This window comes from Corvus moneduloides, chromosome 21 (assembly GCF_009650955.1).
Source record: "Corvus moneduloides isolate bCorMon1 chromosome 21, bCorMon1.pri, whole genome shotgun sequence".
Lineage (NCBI taxonomy): Eukaryota > Metazoa > Chordata > Aves > Passeriformes > Corvidae > Corvus > Corvus moneduloides.
Window position 1 is genome coordinate 2,774,624 of NC_045496.1, and position 22,981 is coordinate 2,797,604.

Here is a 22,981-nt window from a genome sequence, read left to right on the forward strand (position 1 = left end):
TGACCCACTCCCGGTGTGAAGCAGGACAGCTCTGCCCACACTGTGCCCACCATCCCCCTGGGCAGGATCCATGCTCCCAGCCCAGCCCTGTGCCACCCTCACTGCCGGCATTACCTGTCCACTCCGGTGGGCACTGGCAGTTGTAGGTGTTGACGCCATCCACACAGGTGCCCCCATTCTTGCAGTTGTTGCCCGGACAGTCATTGATGTTCTCCTCACAGTTCTGACCCGTGAACCCTGCACAGACGAGACATCAGCCGTGATGCCAACTCACCCACTGGCTGTGTCACCACCTTGTCCCTTGCCACCCCCCACCACCAGCAGGGTGTTTGCTATCAGGTGTTGAGTGTGTGCCAGGCTGGCTTTGAAGCCTGGTTTCATCTTCATCCCTACTCTGCCTCTGCTGGAGCCTGGCAGGCAGCAGCTTCCTCTGCACAGGGCAGGGTGTCCCTGGTGCCAGAGCCTCCAGCTCTGGAGACACTTGCCCCAGGCAGTGGAGGATCTGACTCCACACCAGCGGGAACGAAGCAGGGCTGCTCCCACAAAGGCTTGTGGCACTCAGTGCTGAATCATCGGCTTTAATTTCACTTGTAAAGAGCCTCAGCAGCAGCGCTCGCCTCTGAGGGGGATCCAAGTCCCTGCCAGGGCAAGCCATCATCCCACAGGGCGCTGGGCTCATCCCAGCCCACCTCCTGCTTGGGTTTGTTATCACCTCCAGCTGATAGCATGGAAACCCTGCCACCCCCAGCCTCTCCAGCAGGAAGAAAGCAGCCAGGCCCTTCTCAGGACATCTGCCAAGCCACCTCTGGCTGACATTTGTGTTAAAAGCTGCATTTACTCTACAACCCCCAAAGCTCCTGACCCAGGTGCTTGGGGTTTGGGATGGCAATGCCAGCCCACAGTGCCAGTGTCCATATGCAGCTCCCCCAAATTCTCCAGGGCATTCTGCAGCTCCAGACCAGGCTGTTCCCTGCACAGATAGCTCAAAATGTCACCTCCACAGGTAAGGACCAGGTGCCCAGACTCATCCTCTGTGGGACCCCAGACCCTGGCCCATCTGGGAGCTTTCCCCTCGCTCTCTCCCTGTTTTCCTCTCCCCAGCCCCATCACATGGGGAGCAGCCACAGCTTTTTATGATTGCTGGTAGGAGTCCAGACCAGATAACATTGATTTGCACCTCACTTTTTAGCAGCTGGGCTGAGCCTGAGCAGCAATAACTCGCAATGTCCTAGATACCAGGATTAACTCATTTTGAACCATCCAAATGAGTAATTAGTATGGCAATTACTTTAAACTCAGGGTTACATTCTGCAGCGATGGCACGATAAAACAGCCAAGATTAGTTTAACTTGAAGAAACCCGGTAGGGCCAGGCCTCTCTGGGAATGAAAAGGGGACATTGTTCCAGGTTTGCTGTGCCACATACCAGCATATCAATCACCCCCTTATCATGAGGAACAGCCCCCCCCGTCCCTCTGCCTCTGCTGCTGGTGCAGCTCCTGCACCGTGTGGGACAGAGGAGGTGCTGAGGGACCCCCTGTTCCCCGGAGCAGGGGCTGTGCCACCCCACGGGGGGTGAACCAGCTCTTGCATGATGCAAATCTCCTGGAAGCGGCCCACGGAGCCGCAGCTGGGCGTGACAGCACTGATCCTGCCGGGAGCAGGGATCTCCCCCAGGGCCGTGCCTCACCCCGCCGTGCCCGACGCTCGGGCTGCTCAGGGAAAGTGCCTTGTCAGCAGAACGGCAGGGCAGGGCCAGCACAGCTCCTCCTGCCACCTCCACCTGCCCGTCCCTGCGGCAGCGCCGCTCCGGCGGGACAGGGCTCGGAGCTGCTCCAACGGAGCATCGCCGCTGGGAGCTCATCCTGCAAGGAAAGGCTTCCTTCCTGGCACTGCTCGCCCGCTCAGCCCCACACCTCACTGTCCCTAAGGACAGGAGCTTTGCTCCAGCCCGGGTGTGCAGGGGTGGAGGTGAGGCAGGAGATGCTGCAGGGATTTGTTCTGGATGGCTAATGGGATTCCTGAGTTACTGCAACCAAAAGCTTTGGGAAGGGGATGGAACCTCTGAACCTGTGTCAGGCATCAAGACAAGATCCCCCACACTGCTCGCAGGGATCACTTATCTTCCCCTAAGGTGGGCTGGCTGCCAGCAGGATGTAGGGGTCTGTGCCATCTGGGAGACCCCATCCCCACCCTGATGCCACGTCTGCAGCAGAGATGGGGCAGGAGCTACAGGGAGGGAGGCTGGAGCTCCCCATGGCAATGCCCAGCCCTGCCCAGGGTGCAGAGCAGAGAAGCCACCCAACCTTCATCCTGCCCTGGCCACTGCTGGGCTATGGGTGACCAGAGGATCAAACCAATCCCACAAGGGACTCCTCAGGCAGCGCAGTGCTGCCCACAGCTTCCTTCCCAGGGACAGGGCGGGGGCATCCCCTCCACATCTGCCACAGCTGGCCAGTGTGCCTGGCTCGGGTGAGGAGCAGCGCTCATCCCAGCAAACACAACCTGGTCTGAGTGTGGCTCTGGGCTGAAACTCCATGGTTTCATTTCTCCAGCTGACCCAGGGATGGGCGGAGCGTGGAGCTGCTCAGTCCCTTCCTCCCCCTGCCCTGACTGCGCTGCAGACCCACACTCCGAGGGCAGAAGTGAAAGGGCTTGGTGGGGTCAGGGGGCCTTGTCACAGCTGCTGTTCCTCTCGAGGGCTTGCAGGGTGCCAAGCTCCTTTCCAGGGTGCCAAGCTCCTTTCCAGGGTGCCAAGCTCCTTTCCAGAGTGCTGAGCTCCCAGGACAGCCCTCACAAGGAGCCCTCCATGCCAGAGACTGCAATCCTGCTGGGCTCCTCCAGAGCCTGCCGGAGGGAGCAGCAGCGAGCACGGAGAGGGTCTTCCTTCCCCAGCTCCATTAGCACTCGGAAACTTTCCAAAATAGCTATTCCGGGCTAATTATTCCATTCTGGAAGTAGATTAAGCTAAAGCGGAAAAAGGCACTCTTATTCTGGAATATGAGCATCCGCACAGGGGCCTTCTTGTTTTGGAAGAGCTATTTTGGTGAAACACAAAGTATATAAAGCCCCCAGATGAACTCTCCTCCTCGGGCATCGTTGCCCGACGTCTTCCCAAAAGCACGTGACACAACGAGCCCACAACCAGAGGGTTTTCTCCCTCCCACAGCCGCAGCTTGCAGGAAATTCGGCCACTACTCATTTAGGGTGGACTAAGGTGCTGCAAGAGGGTCCCCCCATCCCTTTCCCTCCCTACCTGGCAGGCAGGTGCAGTCGTAGGTGGTGTCTCCGATCTGGCGGCAGGTGCCCCCGTTCTGGCAGGGCGAGGGGTTGCAGGGCACGTAGAGGTGCTCGCAGTTCTGCCCGGTGTAGGCCGGCTTGCAGGAGCACTGGTAGGTGCCCACCTCGTTGGTGCAGCTGCCCCCGTTCTTGCAGACGGGCGGGGAGATGTTGCACTCATTGACGTCCTGCTTGCAGTTGGCGCCGTGGAAGCCGGCGGTGCAGCGGCAGATGTAGTGGGCTTCGAAGGGCACGCACTGGCCCCCGTTGGCGCAGGGGTTGGAGGCGCAGGGGTCGGCCTGCTGGCAGGTTTTGCCTGGGCAGGGCAGGGAGGGAGGGTGAGGATGCAAACAGCAGCTCAGCTCTTGCTGGCAGTGATCTACACCGCGGTGCAGACCTGGATCTGGGGCTGGTGGTAACTAATTCCCCCACCTCAAACCTCACTGTGCAGGAAGGTCACAGTTCCCCCAGCTGGGACCCACCCAAACTCAGGTTTGCAGCCCACCCTCCCCACCTCTCTGAGCCCAAAATGAGAGGCAGCTGTCCACCCACAGGGCTAACCCCTGTCGCAGGCCATCCTTCCCGCCCTGGCCGTGTCCGCAGGTGCCACCCCTCACCTGACCAGCCGGGCGGGCAGCGGCACTTGTACTCGCTGAGCGTCAGCAGGTCGCAGGTGCCGCCATTGCGGCAGGGGTTGCTGAGGCAGACGTTGTTGCGGGGCGTCAGGCACAGCTCGTCGGTGAAGCCCAGGCGGCAGGCGCAGGTGTAATCCACGGTGCTGCCGCGCACCACCGCGGTGCAGGTGCCGGCGTTCTTGCAGGGGGAGCTCAGGCAGGGGTTGGGCAGCTGGCACCGCTCGCCCACGTAGGCACCGCTACACCTGGCAGGGGTGAGACACACCGTCAGTGGGACGGCCCCGAGGACCGGCCCAGCCCCGCGCCGCTGCCCGGCACGTCGGGTTTGGCAGTGGCGAGGCTCTGCCCTGGCTGCGCCGGGCTGGGAAGAGGAAGATGAAAGAGGTGCTGGGAACAAAGGCGTCCCCCATGGAGGGGCCTGCGCCGACTTGCACAACCGCAGCCGCGGCGCTGACATCCTGCGTCTCATCGCAGGGAGAGTCTTCTCCCTCCCCTCCCTGCTGAAGAGGAAACCAAGGCACAAGGGACACATGGTGGGGACAAGAGGAGCATCCCCATACCCACGCCAAATCCATGGGGCCAGGCAGCATGGGGACAGCCCCTCTCCCTGCCTGTCCCTGCCCATGCTGGGGTCTCTGCTTCACCAGGGGGATTTTTATCCTCCCTCCATCCTAAATCACTCGAACGCAAATTAAGCAGGGGCTCAGCATCGGTTGGCAACAGGTGGGACATGCTCCTGCTCCTCACAGTCAGCTGAGAGCTTCCCCAAAGCCAAATCCTGCACAAGGAGGGTGAGTGGCCCTGGCTGCTGCATCCCTCTGCGTGGGGGCCCTGAGAAAAGAACCCCCGATGCCACCACTGGCTTCACCATCTGTCACCATTGGCCACCTGGGCTGGAGCAGGACTGGGGCTGGCAATATGCCCTGACGGCAAATTCCACCAGCCATCCTGGTGGGCCCAGGCAGGATGTGTGGCTGGCAGGACCTTGCAGAGGGGGCAAGGTAAGGACAGAGCAAAGCTGTGCACCTGATACCAAAAAATCCCAGGGGTGAGGCACGAACGCTCCCGCGTGGCATCTCTTGTATCCCGCCTGCAACACATGATGCCACCACAGGTTTTGTCCCCAGCCCTCTCTGCTCACATTACAGCTCTTCCAAAGGGGATGTTCTGTGCTGGCTGGGCTGTGCTGAGCAGTCATGGTGAGTAGGGCATGGGAGGAGTGAGGTGGTGCTGGCACGCTGCTGTCCCACACCACGATGGCAATGCCACCACAGGGTGCACCACGCTCAGCTCACGGGTTTCTACCAGAGGCCTTGAGAGCAGAAATAAATCTGGGATCCTGCACGGCCAGGAGCTGGAGGTGACGGGTGGGGAAGGCAATGGCACCTGGGCACTGGGGGACTGTGGTCCCCACGGTGCTGTGGCAGGTCGGGCTCAGGGCACCACGAGCTCACACCTGTTGCCATTGGATCTGGTGGGACATTGCATTCCTGAGCCTCCTGCACGGCCTCCAAGGCTCCCATGGCGAGGGGGTGAGCAGGGGGGGTCCCAGGGAATACTGCAGAGCACAGCAGTCACCTGCAACCCCCGAAACAAGACCGTGGGGCTCCTCCAGTGAAGCACAACCAGCAAACCCCACCCTCGGCCGCTCCAGCCCGGAGCCACCGCGCTTTGCCAGCGGCAAGACCACGTTTCAGCCCCGCTCCCCCTCTCCTCCTCTTCCCCTACTTTTTTCTTTTTTTTCTTTTTTTCTTCTTTTTTTTTTTTTAACCCAATTCTGATTTCATTGTTGGGGATTGTGTGAGAATTTGTCAGGATTCGGAGACATTTTGAGTTAATGAGACGGCATTATCCAGGCCAAATGAAAAAGAAAATGTGTATAATAATAAATCAGGGCATCTGCTCGGCACACAAAGGGCGGCGGGGAGCAGGTGTGCATCCTAATGAGGCACAGCAGCTGCCGGCGCCCGCGGACGGTGCCCGGCTCGCCGGCGGCTCCGAGCCCCGGGCGCCGCGGCCGCGGGGCGACGGCGCTTCTGGGTGGCTGCGCGGGGGAATGCGGAGGTTGGGGCTGCCTGAGAAGGGCTCTTTGTGCGGGGCCGGGCGCAGGCACAGGCGCGGGGACGGGCGCAGGCACAGGCACGCCGCTCGGCTGCGCAGTCATCTGGCAAAACCCCCCGTGCGCGCCTCCCCGCACCGCACACGCTTTTCTTGCCTTAAAACAATCCCCCCGCGTTCCCGCGGAGGCTGGAGGACAGGGCAGCGTCACGGGAGGCTCCAAGGGGAGGGAAAGGCGGAAAAAAAAAGAAGGGGGATGAGGAAAGGAAAAAAAAGAAAAGAAAAAAGTTGGTGCTGGACAAAGAGCGCCGGGAAGCGCGGTGGGAGCTGCCACGGCGCGCTGGTGCCACCATGGGAGAGGGACGCGGTGCTGGGGGAGCAGGAGGGGATGCTCGGCATCCCAAGGCCAGGGTAGGAGGCCAGTAGGACTCTCTGGAATTGGAGTTCCTGCGCCGCGAGGTCGGGGAGAGGGGCACACAGCCCAACGCCCTCCCACCCAATTAGTTTTCGGACCGTTTCCAATTCCAGCGCAGGCAAGTGGGGGTTTGAGCACACAGACGGGAAACCAAAGCAAATCCTAGCCTGAATGTGGGCATGGTTATTAGCCAGGAGGTTAATTAGTGATGGGAAGAAGAAGCCTGAGGGACAGGGAACCCCCTGCCTGAAGGCACAGGGCGGGTTGGGATCACTGGCAGTGCCTGGGTTGGGGACTGCCTCATGCCTGGCTGGGCTGCTCAGGTGCTTTCCAGGCTTGTGCTTCAGGAAGTCCCTCAAGTTTCACAGCGTTGGTAGACTATTTTAAAATTAATTTCTATTTGTTTGTGTTAAGAGCCGATTTATGGCCACAATCAGCTCCGGAAGTGAGGAGAGTGCAGCAGATGGCAGGGAAAGGCTCAGCTTGGAAGGGCTGGGATGGGCACATGTGGGCCACTGGGACCAGAGTACGCTCAGGCTCCACATTTCTCCTCCCAGAAAGGGGTGTTCCCAGCAAATCTTTGGGAAAAAAGCAATACAGCACAGGCACCCTTACACTCCAGCAGTCACTGCTCTAACCCACGGAGGAGTTTCTACCATGCCACGTGGGGCTGTGCAGCACAGACCCTCTGTATGTGCCCAGCAACTCTCACCCTCACCCACCCGCTGCACACACCAGCTCCCAGCATGGGGAGCCTCTCAAATCTTTCCATGGTTTCTAAATCATCTTGGTTTCTTTTCCCAAGGCAGTGCCCAGGACATCCTCCTCCCTCACACCTGGCAGCCTCCACACCGCCCCTGCACCTTCTGTAGATGCTTCCGCACAGAACGAGGCTGTTCCTGCCCTCTCTGCAACGGCAGGTCTGAGACAAGCAGGGAAGAGCACGTTCCTGGCTGTGGATGGAGCCACGGGATGAATTCCACCGTCCCCTCCCCTCACGGGTCCCAGAGCTCACTCATAGACAGAGATTGGAGCTGCATTTCAAAGCCCAGCGACCTCAGCAGATTCAGAGAGTCCTGGCTGCAGAGGAAAGCCTGGAGACAAGTCTCGCATGCAAAGCAAGAGATCAAAAACCAGGTGAAGAATCAGGGTGATCCTAGTTGTAGTTATTGTTCCACTTTTCCAGGTCTGGAAAGGCTGGATTCAGCAGAGCTAAGTTTAACTCCCAGATGTCCTATAACCTCATCATTTCTCCAGGGACTAAAAACCTCTCCTAAAGCTCAGCCCAGGGAGCTGAGCTTTATTTTCTATAAGAAACATGAGGTGGCATCAGGGATTCCAGGTGAGCAGACGTGGAGGATGCGACGTCCCCGCAGGCTCAGCCAGGTGAAGATCACCCCGTGGTTTTTCCTTTGGCATTTCCCAAGCCAGGGCTACCCAAACCAAACCCCAAGCAGCTCATGGAAATTAGCATAGGAGACATGAAAGCTCGGCTTTAATTACAGATATATGTGTTGGCAGAGGACAGGGCGGGTGCTGCAGGATCAAAACAGCTCAGGAGGGCCATTAGAAAGCGGCTTTGAGGCAGTGAAATGTGGCCAAGCTGCCCGGGGTCCTGAGGAGCCTCTGTGAAAGCCCCGGAGAGGCCGCTGTGGACACACCCCCAGCTCCAGGCGTGAGGAGCACCCTGTTCCCAAACCAGGCAGGAATGGCTAAAAATACCGGTGTGTCTCCCTCATTGTTTCCGTTGACTCATTAACCTGCTGAGGACGCACCAAATGCTCCATTTTGGCTACTGAGGGAGGGTGACGGCATCCCCATCCTGATCCCAGTCCCGATCCCTGTGATGGCCCGGCCCTGCTCCAACACACAGTGCTCCCTCTCTCAGCACCATTCCAGCAGACAACCTCACCCCTCTACACTTCTGGGGCGTGTTCCACTCCACCAAGGGACCAGGCTGTGACCGAAGCACCAGGCAGGACAGGGGACAGCAGTCAGTCCCCATCCCTGTGGATGAGGATGCTCCTTGCAGGGGTGAACACGCTGATTTGCACCCCCTGGGTGTCTGGGGCTGCCGGCCATCCCGGTGGCTCTTTTTGTTTCGGGGAGTCAGGCAGAGGCTGGGAGCTGGATTCCCACAGCACCAGGCTGGGATGTGTCTTCCCCCTCGGAATGAGCATCCGAGTGCAAACTGTGGTGAGGGGGGACACGATTAATAATGCACAGAGCTGCCGGCCCATAAATCTGCATGATTCATGGCCAGTGTGAAGGGTGACGGAGAAGGCCTTGTCCAAGGTCAGACAGCAGTCCCTGGGGACAGCCTGGGAACAGCAACAGCGGCCCCAAATTCCCACTCTGCTCCCAGCACCGAGCCTGGGCCAAATCAGGATCTGCTCAGCACGGGCACGTGCATTTGTTGTGTCTGCTGCACATCCTTAAGGAGTCACAACCAGTGGCCCAACGCTGCAGCTACTCCAGCGAGGCTCCAGCAGAGCTCAGCAGGTCAGATAATCAAAAGCATGAATGAGCTGCAGGAGCCTCAGAGCCTACGAGCGCTGCTGCCTCAGCTCTGCTCTACACCTCTGCTCGCTGGGCTGCCACAGCTTCCAGCACCTCCTGGACCCACCAGCAGTGCTGGCAGAGTTGGGGTGCCCATCCCAGCCCCTCCAGCCTGTGGTTTCTGCTCTGGGCGCTCCCCATGTGTGGCTCTGGCGCTGCCAGCCCTTTGTTCGCCCCGTCCCCGCTCGCGGCGTGCGAGGCTTCTCCTCCAACCCACCAGCAACAGGTTTTGTCCCTCCGCAGCAATGCGGGCACTGAAAGCATCCCGAGGCAGATGTTTCTGTGACCTCTGACCCAAGACTAATGTTTTCCTTTCTGCACTAAGCTGCCATCTGCCAGGGCCAGCACAGATGACACCCAGGCGCTCCCGCAGCCCAGCCCGCCCCGGCACGGCTCCCGCATGGCGGCACGGGGGCTTTGTTCAAATTTGGGATGCACAGCCCTGCACAAGCACAGCCTGGGGACAGGGGGTTTCAGAGGTGCACAGGGATGCCCTGGATGTGGGGGCTCAGCCTGCATCACCCCACAGCTCACACCACCCACTGCTCTCCTGCCTGGCCCCAGCGCGTCTTCCTAAGGGACCCCGAAGTCGTGGCAGGGCTGGACGTAAAACCCACTCTGGGCTTAAGATGTACCAAAAAAGCCAACAAGCAAAATGGAAACCAGGTGTAAACTGAAGCACATGCACAGGCTGTCCCCCACGCCCATCCCATGGAGGGGGAGGTTCAGGGGGCAGCCCCACACAGCAGGGGACGGGGGGCTGGTGGGGAGCCCCATCCCAGTCCCTGGCCCCACATCCAGGCTGCCTCTTATCTGCTCTGCTATCACCTAACCTCTTCCTCACCCTCAGCTGCTGGAAGCATAAACGGCTGTGGTTGTTTTCCCCAAGGTACAAGCAGCGTGGGAAAGCTGAGCAGGGCAGGCTCAGGTCTTTACTCGAGCACCATTTTGGGGGCACTTGAGACTAATGGGACCAGGACACTCCTTGGTGCTGGGTGTAGGGTCTCCCACCATGGGGAGCAGCCCCCACCCCAACAGGCTGGGCTGGGGGATGCTATTCTCTGCTCCGCGGTACCTGTACCTCGGAACAGCCACCTCAGATGAGCCCCAGAGTCTCAGGCAGAGCCATCCCAGCACAGAGAAGGTTCAGGAGCACAGCTGTGACCTTGAGCGATGCAGAGGGTCCCCCCAGGGGACCATCACACCCCCAGAGCCCTGTGCAGCAGCAAATGTGCTGCGTGACCTGCGGATGGCTGTGCCAGCATGGTCGGGACCCCTGGAGCGAAGCAAGTGGCCGAACGTGAGCAGGACACTCAGATTTCACATGTTTGCTGGCAACAGCTGAGGGCAGGAGAAACAACCCGCAGGAGAGCCCCCCTTAGCTGCACAACAGCCCACAGCCACTGCAGGCTGCTCCCAGGTGCAGAGCGCTGACACGGCCCTGTCCTGCTGTCCCCACACCTCTGGGGGCAACCGTCATGCCCGGGCTGACAGCAGGAACCACAACCCCCTGCCCCACACCTTCTCCTCACCCCAGCAGCTGCAGAGCCCGGGCAGTAAGGAGCCTGCTTTCCATCAGGCAGCCACGCACAAGAGTCACCTTTCCAGTTGTGCCAGTGGCTCCCTGCCTGGCACAGCCTGGGAGCAACACCCCAGCTTTCTCCTGAAGTCACACCCTTCCCCGTAAGACACGTTTGCTCACTGCCAGCCCAGGGAACACTGATCTCCCCTGGCTCCCGTCTGACCAGAGAAAAGGCCAGTGCTTGGGGATATGTCTCCATGTCGCTGAGAGAAGATACCTGCTTCTTTACTCCGTCTTACTCCATTCATTCTTATTCCACTGCCTCCCCAAGAATCCCTCCCGTGGTGCATGGAGCAACAGGTGCATATGGTCTCCAGGATGGCTTCCTGCCTTGGAAACATCCTGCCGACACAGGAGCACACTCTGGAGCCAGGGGAAGGCAGGGGGGTCTGGAAAACGATCCAGCTGGGAAATCAGAGCTCAGCACCCTGGTCTCTGCCCCCACCTCCTTGCCTGGCATCACCAGGAGCCTGCAGAAGGAAATGAGTGCAGGGAGACAAAGAACACTTTTGGATGCTGCCCTGACCTCCCTGGGGCACATGCTCCCTGTTCCCTGGCAGCCATGGGCTGGGGGGCTGCTTGAGCCCCCTCTGGCAGCGGGCATGGCTGGGCTCACCACACCTCACCTGCAGCTTCACTCGGTGGTTTCTGGCACATGTGGCTGTTAAGAAACCAAAGGCTTCACCACAGCTCCCAGGGGAGCCAAGGCGTGAAGGCAGAGCTGCCCAGCTGCCCTCACCCATGTGGGGCACCCCGACTGGGTGATGCACCCTAAAGCTGCCCCGGCGCCAGCACAGCCCCACAGAAACCTCCAGCAGCCACGACGGAGCTCCTAGTACCAAAACCCAGCACAAGACCTAAGTGGTGGTTTTTTAAGAAGTCTCATCCAGGTCCTGCTTTATTAAACACCCTGGGACACCAGCCTGGGAAAAAAGCAGAGTTTCACACAGGGAGGTGGTTGGCAAAGCAGCAGGTTACTCTAAGTGACATCAGGTTAATAAAGCAAGAGCAGATCTCCATTCTTGTTTAATTAAAAAAGCAAACTTCAATCCCAAGTCTTTGATGTGTTTTTTTTTTTTTCTTGTTCCATTTCATTTTTGACCTAGCCCAAGTCATCTAATTGAGATTTTAAGATCCAGACTTTCATCTGGAGAGAAACTAAAGGAATTCCCAAAGCTGGATATACCCGTGGACAGGAGTGGGGAAAAAACATGCTAGAGCCCTGTTCCTCCTATGACGGAAAAAAAATGGCTTTGTTTCTTAAGCAGACATTAGTCAGGACGGTTTGGGAATCAAAGGTCCCATTGTAATGAAAAACAATATAATCCCATTACTAGGCAGAGTGGCCAGGCTATTCACGGGTGGTAACTGGCTACCTGGGAAGGAGCTGCCTCTCAATGGAGCTTCATTCACAAACAAACATGAAAGATGTCGAAGGAAGAGCCCAAGACAAAACTCGCTTCATTCCCACCCTCAACAATGGCTGCTATGAAATATTTGTTTTCCCCAGTCGATGTTTTTTATATCCTCTGCCGGTGTAAAGCGGCACGGCCCCATTGTTTGTGGGAGCCCGGCTCACTCCGCTCATCCCGGCCCCTGCTCCTTCTCTTGCAGGAGCCCATTTATGGGGTGACCATGAAGGATGTGCTTCCAGCAGAGGATCCCCAGGGAACACAGCCTGGGCTGAGGCTGGCACATGGTCCCATCACCCACCCGCCTGACTTTCCTTGGGCAGGTCCCCCAAAAGGCACCCACAGTGCCCAGCAGACACTGGAATGGCACCCGACCCCTGTGGCATCTCAGAACACTCCCTGCAACTGCTCCCTGCTCTGATTCCTCTTTTCTAGACTTTTCCCCTTTCATAATGTTTTATTCTTTAAGCCAGCAGAAGAAAAAGTCAGAACTGGGGGGACATAAGGAGTTTCTATCTCCACAGGCTGCCCGCCAGCCCGGCACTGCTGGTGCCTGAGGTCACTCTTCCCTCCCCACCTCTTTTGGGTAAATGCCGGTTTTGCCTCGCTCTGGACCCAGCACTTGCTGCCCATGCAGGTTGAATTCACTCTGCTGTGCTCTCAGAGCTCTGGCACACACACAGCCCCAGTGTCACCATCTCACTAAGTGATGATGGACTCTTTCTTTTTTCCCCTTTCCCCCTCAAACCAAGTTTTGGCTAAACACCGCGCTGCCCCAGAGCCAAATATGGAAAACTCCCACTCGTGACCCCACCATCCCACTCGTCTAATCCTGAACATAAAACCTACGATTAGGATCTGAACAGCCACCAAAAGTTTAAACAAGCTAAATTTAGCCCTGATATTTATAAACAAGGAGGAGAGGGGGGTTTTGCAGAGCACACGGGTGCCCCTGTGGCACAAAGCCAACCGAAAGCCAGAGCAATTCCTGCTGGGGAGGTTTCGGTGGGATGGGGAATGGCCAAAGGTGGCAATGGCCAGACAGGGATGGCTCCAGCTCCCCTCGGCCCCACAGCCATGAAGCTGCTGGTCTCCCTTTACAAGACCAACAAAACTCTTGCCCACTTGGAAACCATGTGCTGAGGGACGTAAAACACCCGAGAGCAGACGGGTATCAGCTCCCCGGGATCTGTATCCCGGGATTTCTCTTGCTGCCGAGTTTAACCAAGGAAACGGCGAGAGAGGGAGGGAAGCCTCTGCCTCCGACACCTTTTGCCAGCAGAAATCCCTGTGTCAACATGACGCCCTCGCCGAGGGAGCGGGACAATGGTGGCGGCTCTGCCCTCCGGCCGCAGCCCGCATTCCTGCCCCCCTCCCCTGGAAACCCCCCTTTTGTGGGGAGCAGCAGGCCCTGTGAAAGGGCCGTCTGTCGCCCTGCCTTTTGACTTGGAGGTCTGTGTCTAACATTTTAATAGGGGCTGGGGGCCGGGGACAGGCTCCCCCTCCTCCCGGGCTGCTCCCCCGTGGGGTCACTCTCCCAGCCCGCCCCAAAGCTGCGGCCGCCGCGGGAGCCGCCGGTGCTGCACATCCCAGCGGACAGCCACATTCCTCCACCTGCTCCAGAGGAGCCATCCCATGGGTTAGCCACCCATGAGTGCCTTCGGGAGGGTCTCATCCTGTTCCCCCCAAGCAGGGATGCTCCAGAGGGGCAGGAGTGCTGGGGATACGCTCACCTTCGCAGCTGCTCATTGACAGCAGAAAATTCCTAAAAACAAACCCGTGGACACTCACAAATGCTCAATCCCCAGGCAGCGATGCCAGCAGGGACTGTGTGGCCCTTGGGGTCCCCCTCACACCACTGACATGGGACAGAGCAGCTGACAAAGCCAAATACCACAGTGCCAAAGGCTCCTTGCCATGCTCCTCTGGGGGACAAGTGTGACAGGCACAGGTAGTGTCACATCACACCAGGAGCCACGGAGGATGAGGAGGAATCGGCAGCAGGATGCGAAGCTCAGTCCTGACAGCAGATCGTGCTCAGCCCAGAGCGTAGAAGCAAACCTGGCACTGCCACTCTCAGCCACTGACCTCAAATCAAGCCCAAAGCAACAGGTTCCCCCAGGCCTGGGTGCCCCTCTGGCACCCAGCCCTCCCAGCCCACCACCACCAGGCCCCTTGCCTGCAGGGTGCCCCTTCTATTAAATAAGGGCAATGTTATAGCATCATTAAAACTTAATAAATCCACTTCCCATATAAATACCATTAAATTCAGGTTTTGGGGAAGGGAATTAGGGTGAAAACTTGTTAAGAGAAAATGACTTGGGTGCAAATAAATTTTTGCAACTTGACTGAGCATGAAAGTTTCCCATTAAAATGCACCTCGGCTCCCTTTGCTGGAAATGTGCAAGGGCCTAATAACCATGGCCTAAACATTAACTGTTTAACTGGCTTTTCCAATATTAACTCCAGGCTGCCATGGGGGGAAGGGGAGGACGTGACGGGTGAGAGCTTAAAGCAGACATTAATTACTGCTGTGCGAGGGAGGCACACCCCGAGCTCGCTTCTCACCAGCATCCTGCTCCCATGGCACATGCTGGGATTTTGGGCTTGTTCTGTGCGGGGCCAGGAGTTGGACTCAAGGATCCTTGTGGGTCCTTTCCAGCTCAGAGCGTTCTGTGATTCCCAACAGAACTGATTCTGGGTATGGCTGGCTTTAAGCATGGCATGAACCCCGCTGCAGTGAGGTGGTGGGCACAAGTGCTGCCCCGTTAGGTGCACTCAGTGATCATTGTATGTTCCTTCCACGTGAAAATATCCTTTTTGGGGGCAGAGCTCCCCATATGGCCCAGCCAAACACCTCTCCCCCATCCCCAACGCCTCACAGAGGTTTTATTCCTGCATCTCTCACACCAAGCACTGCATTTACCAATGGGAACCTCCAGCATCATCGGGTTGCCCAGAGCAGCTGTGGCTGCCCCATCCCTGGAAGTGTTCAAGGCCAGGTTGGACAGGGTTTGGAGCAACCTGGGCTAGGGGAAGGTGTCCCTGCCCATGGCACCAGATCTTTAAGGTCCCTTCCAACCTAAACTATTCCACAGTTCCATGATCACTCAATTAACCAACAGCAAATCGCCTGAGATATGTGGAAACCCCAACACTGTCCTGAACCACAGACCCTGCCCATGGGGCACCTGCCAGCACGAGGAGGTGACAGGAGAGCATGTGACCCACCAGGCATGCACTAGAGGAAGGCAGAGTCCAGATGTGGGTGTCCAGGTGAGAACAGGCACCACCACACCCAGCCAGAGGCTCAGCTGGAAGCGGCACTGAGCTGCTCTACCAGCAAGACCCTGGTGTTAAACACTGGGGAGTTCTCAGGTGGGCATCTCTAACTGTCCTGGGGAGCTGCCATGGTCTGGTGTCAGTGGGACCAGCAGCTGCTGCAAAGCCTTCCCAACATCACACACGGGAGCTGTGCTATGAAGTCCAGCCAGCAGAGCCTGACCCTCACACCTCTCTGCTCCTGGGTGCCTCCACATTCAGATACCCAAGGATCAAAACTGCAACATTCCGCCTTGACACCAGAGCAGCATTTCTGTGCTCATTCCAGAACTCTGGCTGCAGCAAATCCAGGCTCATGAGGGCACCATGCAGCAAGGCAGCATCAGGGACTGACGGGATTTGGGCACAGCTGCTGCGATGGGTGGATGCAGCACCATCCTTCAGGGCTGAGCTCCCTGTGCCATGGGCACGTCATGAGATGAAAACACCATTTGGGAAGAAATTGGAAGCACCCCAAACCATCCCTTCTCCGGAGTGCTGGTCCTTCTAACCCTGAACACAAAGCAAAGAGCTGCAGGAATAGCCCAGCTTGGGGAGTGGTGAGTGGGCAGCCCAAGTGCCCCTCGGTGCTGCCCCACCACAGGCAGCAGCAGGAGCCTGGCAAGTCCTCAAGGATGGCTGCACACAGCCCTGAGTGGAGCAGGGAACCCTGAACACTTTTTTTGGCTACTGGGAAGAAGACAGGACTCAACCAAGACCCCACTGCAGGTTTGCTTTCCCAAGGGGGTTTAAGTTCTACCCCAGAGGCTCTTCCACTCTGCAGCCCCAACACATGGTGCAAAACCTTCACTTGGCAGCACGTTAACCGCAGAGAAGTCTCCATCCAGATCCAGAGCTCACCAGCTCTCCCTAAGTGCACCTCGAGGCTACTCCCTCGTTAAACACACTGATGCTCTATAAATTTCACATTCCACTCATGTACACACGCTGCTACCACTTGGGACACCAACCAACACGAGCAAAACGAGGGTCACCACACCTCCAGGCCTGGAAAAAGCAGGTTAATTTCCAAACAATGTTATTTTAAAACTTGCTAACTGCCTCCTGATTATGTTGTCCGAGCCCTTAATTGGTGAATAGCCTGGTCTTGCAGTGACTTATACGTGTCACCCTCATGCTACATACAATAAACCATTACAGCCTGGGAGGCGAGGCCAGGTGTGAGGCATCAGCTGGAACAAATGGACGTGTTGTGGCTGCCAGCAGGAAGGAAGACAGCGAGTCAGGTGCTGAGATTTTGGTGGAATTAAACATACCCCATACCACGAAGCGAGTGACCTCCAGTCCCAGGGAGCAGAGCCCTGTGCACTGCTTCACACCACGAGACCGTGAAAACTGAAGATGCCCCTGCATGACTTTTAAAGGTCCTTTCCAACCCAAACCGTTCTGTGAGCACACAGCTTCGAGCACCTGGTGGGGAACAGCCCCATAATCTCAGGTGATGAAGACCACTGTGAATTCTGATCCCCTCTGCATCACCCCATCTCTCCTGCTCACCTCTGTGCTGTGGGTGCTGCTGAGGCACCTACTGAGAAATCTCCTCTCAAACATATCCCATGCTGGTCACACAGGACAACCCTCTGGCCACCACAGGTACCCAAGCCATGAGAAAAACCAAGCAAAAAACCTCAGCCCAAGTGAAACAGTCCCAAGGCCAGAGAGCAGGAGTGAGTGGGACCACCTGAGACAACTGACAACCATCGAGACAGAGAGCAAAGATACAAATAGATCCTTTTAAACAAGATCTAAAACCCTCACTGCTGTCCCAATGACCTCAGCAGCTGGGCTTCAGTTTCTCTTCCACTGGAATCCGCAACAGGTGACACTTTGGTATTTTTAATCTCCCCTCTTACCCATTTCCACCTTGTTCTTTCCGAGAATGAGATCAGACTCGAAAGAGCCAACAAGAGTTCTCAACATGGCTGAATCACTGCTCGTCTACTTCTTTAAGAGCTTCCTCTGGTTGATTGTTCAACACTCCACCCTCTTCCTCTCCAGCACCGAGACTGCATTTTTTCTTTGTTATTATTTCATGGAAATAACGTTGGGTTAAAGCACATGAGAAAAACCAAACCAGAAGGAAACTTCCGCCCTTTACAATGAGATAACAATGACTGAGCAGTTGAATAACTTGAAGGGCACAGAAACTTGCGGGGCTCACATCACTCCTCTGCCTTCCTGGTTGTCTCCTGAAAGAGTTTTGAGCTAAAATAATCACCTCTTCCCGCTATGGTCCCCCTCAGAATGCTTCTTCCCATGTTTCTGGCCAGCTGCCCGTGGAAGCTGGTGGTGGCAACAGGCACCAGCTCAGGAGCCATTGCCCTGGCTGAACGACAACGCTGCGCTGATTCATAAACAGAGGAAGTACTTTAGCAAACCGACTTTTCCCCCTTTTCAGCACAAGCCCGGTGATTAATTTAACTTATTCTTTCCCTCCGCCGTCTCTTCTGCTCCTCTGAGTGAGAGGAGAACCCAGGCACAGCTCCTCTGGCTTTAATGGTGAGAGGCTGGTGGAGAAGGGCTGGAAGCTCAGCCCTCTTTCATTGCCATCTGCTTTTAACTAGCAGAGCAAGGGAGGTCCTGGGAATAAATGTCACATGGCACAGGGAGCTAAAATCAGCCCGGCTCATTTGCAGGGATGCCAATCAAAGCTAGAGTTATCCAACAGTCTAATTAGGGGCTATCACTAGAAGTCAAAACGACCTCTTGGAAAAACCTTCTCATTTAGTCTGGGAAAATGCCTTAGTCCAAGGAGAGTGTCTTTTCTGGAATGCCACAGCTCCCCAGCACCACGGAGCCTCACGCCAAGCCCCGCAGCAGCCACCAGCTCCACACTGGACCTCTTAAAGCTCCAGCTCTGGGACAAAAACACCCAGTGCCTTCAGCTGGGGTCTGTGCAAGACCCACGAAACTCTGCTGCTGCTCTTCCTGCGCTGGAAGACCCGGACAACCCTGCCAAGATGGAAAGCAGCTCCAGAGGAGCTTAATTAGGGCGCTTCTGTCTCAAGCCTTCCAATCCAATGCTCGGTCCCCTCCACTCAATTAAAGCCCTGCGTGCTCTGCACTGCCTGGCAAAGGGACAAGCAAGATAAGGCACCTGGAGCTTTACAAACTATCTCTGTAAAATAATAAAAGGCAGAGAAAGCTCCTAGTCTCGCACTGGCGGTTCCCTTTCCGTAACAGGGCTGATAACCTGGGGTTAGAGTTATCAGAGTCGGCTCCACGTAACCCAACGAGCTCTCTCCCGCCACAAGCGCCGGGACACTCGTCCTCTGGAGCAGCGTCCCCCTCGTACGCTATTTATTTCACTCCACTTTCTAATTGGATTTGTGGGGGCAGCACAAAGGGGCTTTATGGCCAAACTTTGTTAAGTGCCAGGCCGAGCAGAGATGTGGCCAGCAGCCAAAATGGTGCATTTCACGCAGGCGCCAAAGGGCAGTGCCAAGCTTTTCTGCGTCTGCTATCTTGTGCTCTTGGCTCTGCTTTGTTTAAGAAGCTTGGAAGCAAAACTCCTTGTCAAGAGATATTCAAACAAAGTGAGAAACCAGGATCTTGCGAGTTGCTATCAGGTAACTTGGGAAGTTGCACCTCCTTCAGTCTGGCTGTACCTCCAATATCTGCCCCCATCGCCCCGCATGGGACAAGAGCTTTAACACACCCAGAGCACACACCTTGTGCTCCTGCAAAAGTAACTCACACTCACGAAGCATCTGCAGCCAAGAGAGAAGTGGTTATTCACAGCCAGCAACCAAGAAGTTCTTTAAAGTTAACTTTTTCTCTCAAAAAAAAAAAACCAACCCACCCCAAGCCTACTTTGGAGGCTTCTCCAAATAGAGCTCGCACACATCAGATCTAATTAGATTCCATCACCATCTGCACATGAAATGTAAATCAGGAGTTGCAGAGACTTAAGAAAAAAAGGAAAGAATGACCACAAGGAAAAGGAGGGGTGTAAGGTTGGGGAGGGGGTGGAGGGTTGGGCATTCTGGGAAGCCATACATGATTAGTCACACAGCATTAATCTGCCTCCCTTAACAATAGCTGCCGAATTTCGACCGAATCCCAGCTGTCGCTCTTTGAATGAAAGAAAACAAGATTTAGAGCGTCAAGCGTTGGTAAGGGCTTCTGTGCAAAAAAAAGTGGCGTGCATTCATTAGTGCCTCACAAAGGGACCCAGCCTTTGTCCATTAAATTGCTCATGTGCCTGATTGATTTGCTGATTTATTTGCACCAAAGGGTTGGGGGGCTCAGCTTGGAGAAGGGGGCGGGAGGTGCCCGGCTACTGGGCAGAGTAACGGCACCCAGGCGGATTTGCAAAAAAGCAACTCACATTGTCAAGGGAAACTGCCATTCAACAGGTTGGGATTGGAAATGCCTTCAGGTTCCTCCGCCGAGGACTTCCTATTTGGAAATTTGGGGTGGGTGGGAACGTCTCCCCGCCTGCTCGCAGCTCAGGCCGTGTTCAACAGGCAGAGGGGAAATCTGGCCGGAAAACAGAGCCTTGCCCATTCACATTTCTTTTACGGAATACTTTTAAAAGGGGAGCTGGAGTCTTATTCATTTCTCTTGGTTATTGTTCCCTGAGAGCCTGGAGTGAATCGGCCATCGCTGCGGTGGGTCGGTTGGTCCTTCAAAGAGTCCCAATGCTTTACACATCCGTTTCCCCACAATCAGCTTGGAGAAAGCCCCAGCCTGGGTGCCAGGTCCCACCAGGAACGCCAGGCTAGACCACAGCTTGGCACCAGCACTGGCAGGGCTGCAGGAGGAGGTGCCCTGCTCTCCTGGAGATGCCTCGTCGGCCCACGGACACCACTGGGGCAGCTCCAGCAGCCAGAGCCATGCCATGGAATCTCTCCTGAGAGTTTATTGGAGGTGTACTGGTCACCCCAGTGTGCAAAGGACTGAAAGGCAACGCTTCGGGGCCAGGAGGGAGTAGCTGGAAGACAGACAGACAGACAACCTCCCTCCCTGCCCGACGGTCCAAGGAGCGTCGCGGGCTGGCCCTACCTCCTGCTCCATCAGCAGGGCAGTCTGCATAGGCTAACACCAGCAAAACATGGCCCTTTGCCCATGTTTTTCCACCCAGCCAGGAACAAAGCCCGATCCTGCCAAACTCGCGGTGACTCCTACACAAGCAGGTTATTCTTGCCACTCAAGGAAAGAAAATGCATCTTGCCCTATTAAATCCAGAGCCTTCAAAGCAAAGTCAACATGCATGTCAATAACTTTGGTCGGGGGAGATGAAAATCCTCTGGCTGCTCCATACTTACTGGCACACCTCCGTCCCGTTGGGAGAAGTTTCACACTTGCCCCCGTTGAGGCAGGATTCGGCAAGCTGCGAGCACCGTAAACCTGCAAACAGAGGGACAGCATTAGCCACAGCTCAGGGCCCTGCTGGCAGTGGGGGGCTACATCCCCTGGTGTCTCCCATGCTGGGGACAGTCTTGTTGAGACCCCCAGACCCCCTGTGACTGCACGGCCTGGTGAGGTAGGGGTGCAGCACCCGGCAGCCCTCACCCGCAGGGTGACGGAGGGGGCAGGGACTGCGTGGCCCCTGCGCTGAGAGGCTCACCTAAAAATAAACCCAGGGTGGGTTTGAGGGTAGGCTGTGCCTGCTCCTCCAGCAGGAGGACTGACAGAGAGAAACCCCAGATCAGGCCCTTGATTGACAAACGCCATTTGGGAAAAAACATCCACCCCGGAGCCCATTAGTTACCACGAGCTTGGTCACGAAATGAGTCGCCCGTCATAACTTGCTATGAGTAAAGGTTTCATTGTCTAGCCCTCAGAGCCAAATTCTGCAGAGTTACCACAGCAACTCGCTGAAAGTACCAGAATCGCTTCCGATTTCCACCTCGGCTCGCTCTTCCCCTTCTCTGCCCGCTCGCTCTTCACGGTAACTGGTTCTGCGACACGCGTGTGCAGCCGGGGAAGTTTCACATCGAGCGACTGCAGCTTCGCTCCGCCACCGCCACAACCCAGATCCTGCCCTGGATGGGTGCCGAGCCCACGCACCCCGGGGACACCCCGCCGGGGCTCCCTGTTCCACGGCAGATGGAGTGGGGTGCTGGGGACCGCTCCGGCTGGGCACAACTTTCTGCAAACTTCGCCTCCGAGGGCTCCCAGCTCTGTTGTGGGAGCAGCCCCCATGCCTTCGCTCCCCAAAATCCTCTCAGGGCTCTCCGGAGGAGGCTGCTAGCTCGGCCTCGGGGCAGGGGGGCATTGCAGGGTCCCGACCCCCCGGGATGGGGTGCCCCCCACTGCGTCCTGCACCCCCGGCCACTTTTGGGGCTCTTTTCTGGTGCCCCGACCCGCTGCCCCCGACGGTCGCGCAGCGCTTTGCTCCGAAGCACCCGGACCCGCCCCGGAGGGGGGCCCCCGCGGGGCCCCGACTTTCAAGAAACAGGAAACCGAGAAAAAATTTGCAAAACGGTCAAAAGCTGTCGCAGAACAGCAGCAGGAGCGCGGCCGCCCTGCGCGCCCCCGGCCGGGCCGAGCCCCGGCTCCCCCGGCACCGAGCTCCGCTCCCCCCGACGGCAGCGAGCGCCGCTCCCCGCGGCAGCCCCCGGCACCGAGCTCCGGTTCCCGGCGGCCCCGAGCGCCTCCTTCGGGGCACCGAGCCCCGGCCACCCCCGCGGGGCTCAGCCGCGCTCCCCCGCGCCGTTCCGGCCCCGGCTCCACCGAGCTCCGGCCACCCCCGCGGGGCTCAGTCCCGCTCTCCCTACACGGTTCCGGCCCCGGTTCTCCCGGCGGCGACGAGCTCCGGTCCTCCCTCAAGAGCCGAGCTCAATCCCCGCGCATCCCGCGGCACCGAGCCCCGGTTCCCACGAGGACTCCGCGCCCGGACCCCCCCCCGCCCCGAGGGCGCCGCGCTCCGGTCCCGCCGCAGGAGCCGAGTCCCGGTTCCCACGGGAACCTCCCGGCCCGGACCCCCCCGACGGCGCTGGGCTCCGGTGCCCGCCGCGCCCGGCCCCGCTCCCGGCAAACTTCCTGCGGGGCGGCCGGTGCGGGGCCCGCGGCGGCGGCCCTCACCTCGCGTCAGGGCGGGCAGCAGGAGCACCAGGAGGCCGGGCGCCAGGAGCCGCTCCATCCCGCTCTGCTCCCGCCGCTCACAGCCGCATAGATCCGCGGGGCCTCGGCCGAGCCGAGCCGAGCCGGTGCCGGTGCCTGTACGGGTCCGCGCCGCCCCGCCGGGAGCCCCAAACACAGCGCGCCCGAGCGCAGCGACTCCGAACGCGGCGCCTCCCGCGGCTGCTCAGCCCCGGCGGGCCGGGCCGGGCGGCGGGGGGCGGGACGGGACGGTGCGGGGCGGGCCGGGCGCCACGGGACGGGAGGGGATGGGAAGGGACGGGCGAGACGCTCCTCCCTGCCCAGCCCGGGGGGCCGCCGCCGGGAACCCCCTTCCCGCCACAGAGGGTCCCTGAGTGGGACGCGAGTGGGGTTGCGGGGTCCGCACAGCACCCACGGGCAGCCCCGGGGCAGCCGCTTCCCTCCATGCAGCCACCGGACACCCCCGGTGCAGCTCCCCACATGCAGACACGGATGCAGCGGGTGCAGCTCCTTCTCTCCGTGCAGCCATCGCACACCCTCGGTGCAGCCTCCCCCCTGCAGCCCCCCAAATCCCGCAGTGCAGGCCCCCATCCCCAGTGCAGCTCCAGCACAGCTCTCACGTGCAGCCGCTGCAGAGCCCCAGCACAGGT

At 58.0% G+C, this 22,981-nt stretch overlaps 1 protein-coding gene across 2 annotated transcripts in view; it reads right to left on the reverse strand.

The window, feature by feature from the left end:
* Positions 1 to 22,536, reverse strand: part of NOTCH1 (notch receptor 1) — a 42,652-nt gene extending 20,116 nt beyond the window's left edge. The window contains exons 1-5 of one of the 2 annotated variants that reach the window (XM_032130615.1): positions 22,314 to 22,371; positions 20,552 to 20,633; positions 3,896 to 4,158; positions 3,256 to 3,594; positions 115 to 237 (exon numbers count right to left, since the gene is read on the reverse strand). In XM_032130615.1, the coding sequence (XP_031986506.1) occupies positions 115 to 237; positions 3,256 to 3,594; positions 3,896 to 4,158; positions 20,552 to 20,633; positions 22,314 to 22,371 (865 nt within the window). Of the gene's footprint in view, positions 1 to 114; positions 238 to 3,255; positions 3,595 to 3,895; positions 4,159 to 20,551; positions 20,634 to 22,313 lie in introns of both variants that reach the window. The other variant, XM_032130616.1, reaches the window with a different exon arrangement.
* Positions 22,537 to 22,981: the final 445 nt, after the last annotated feature.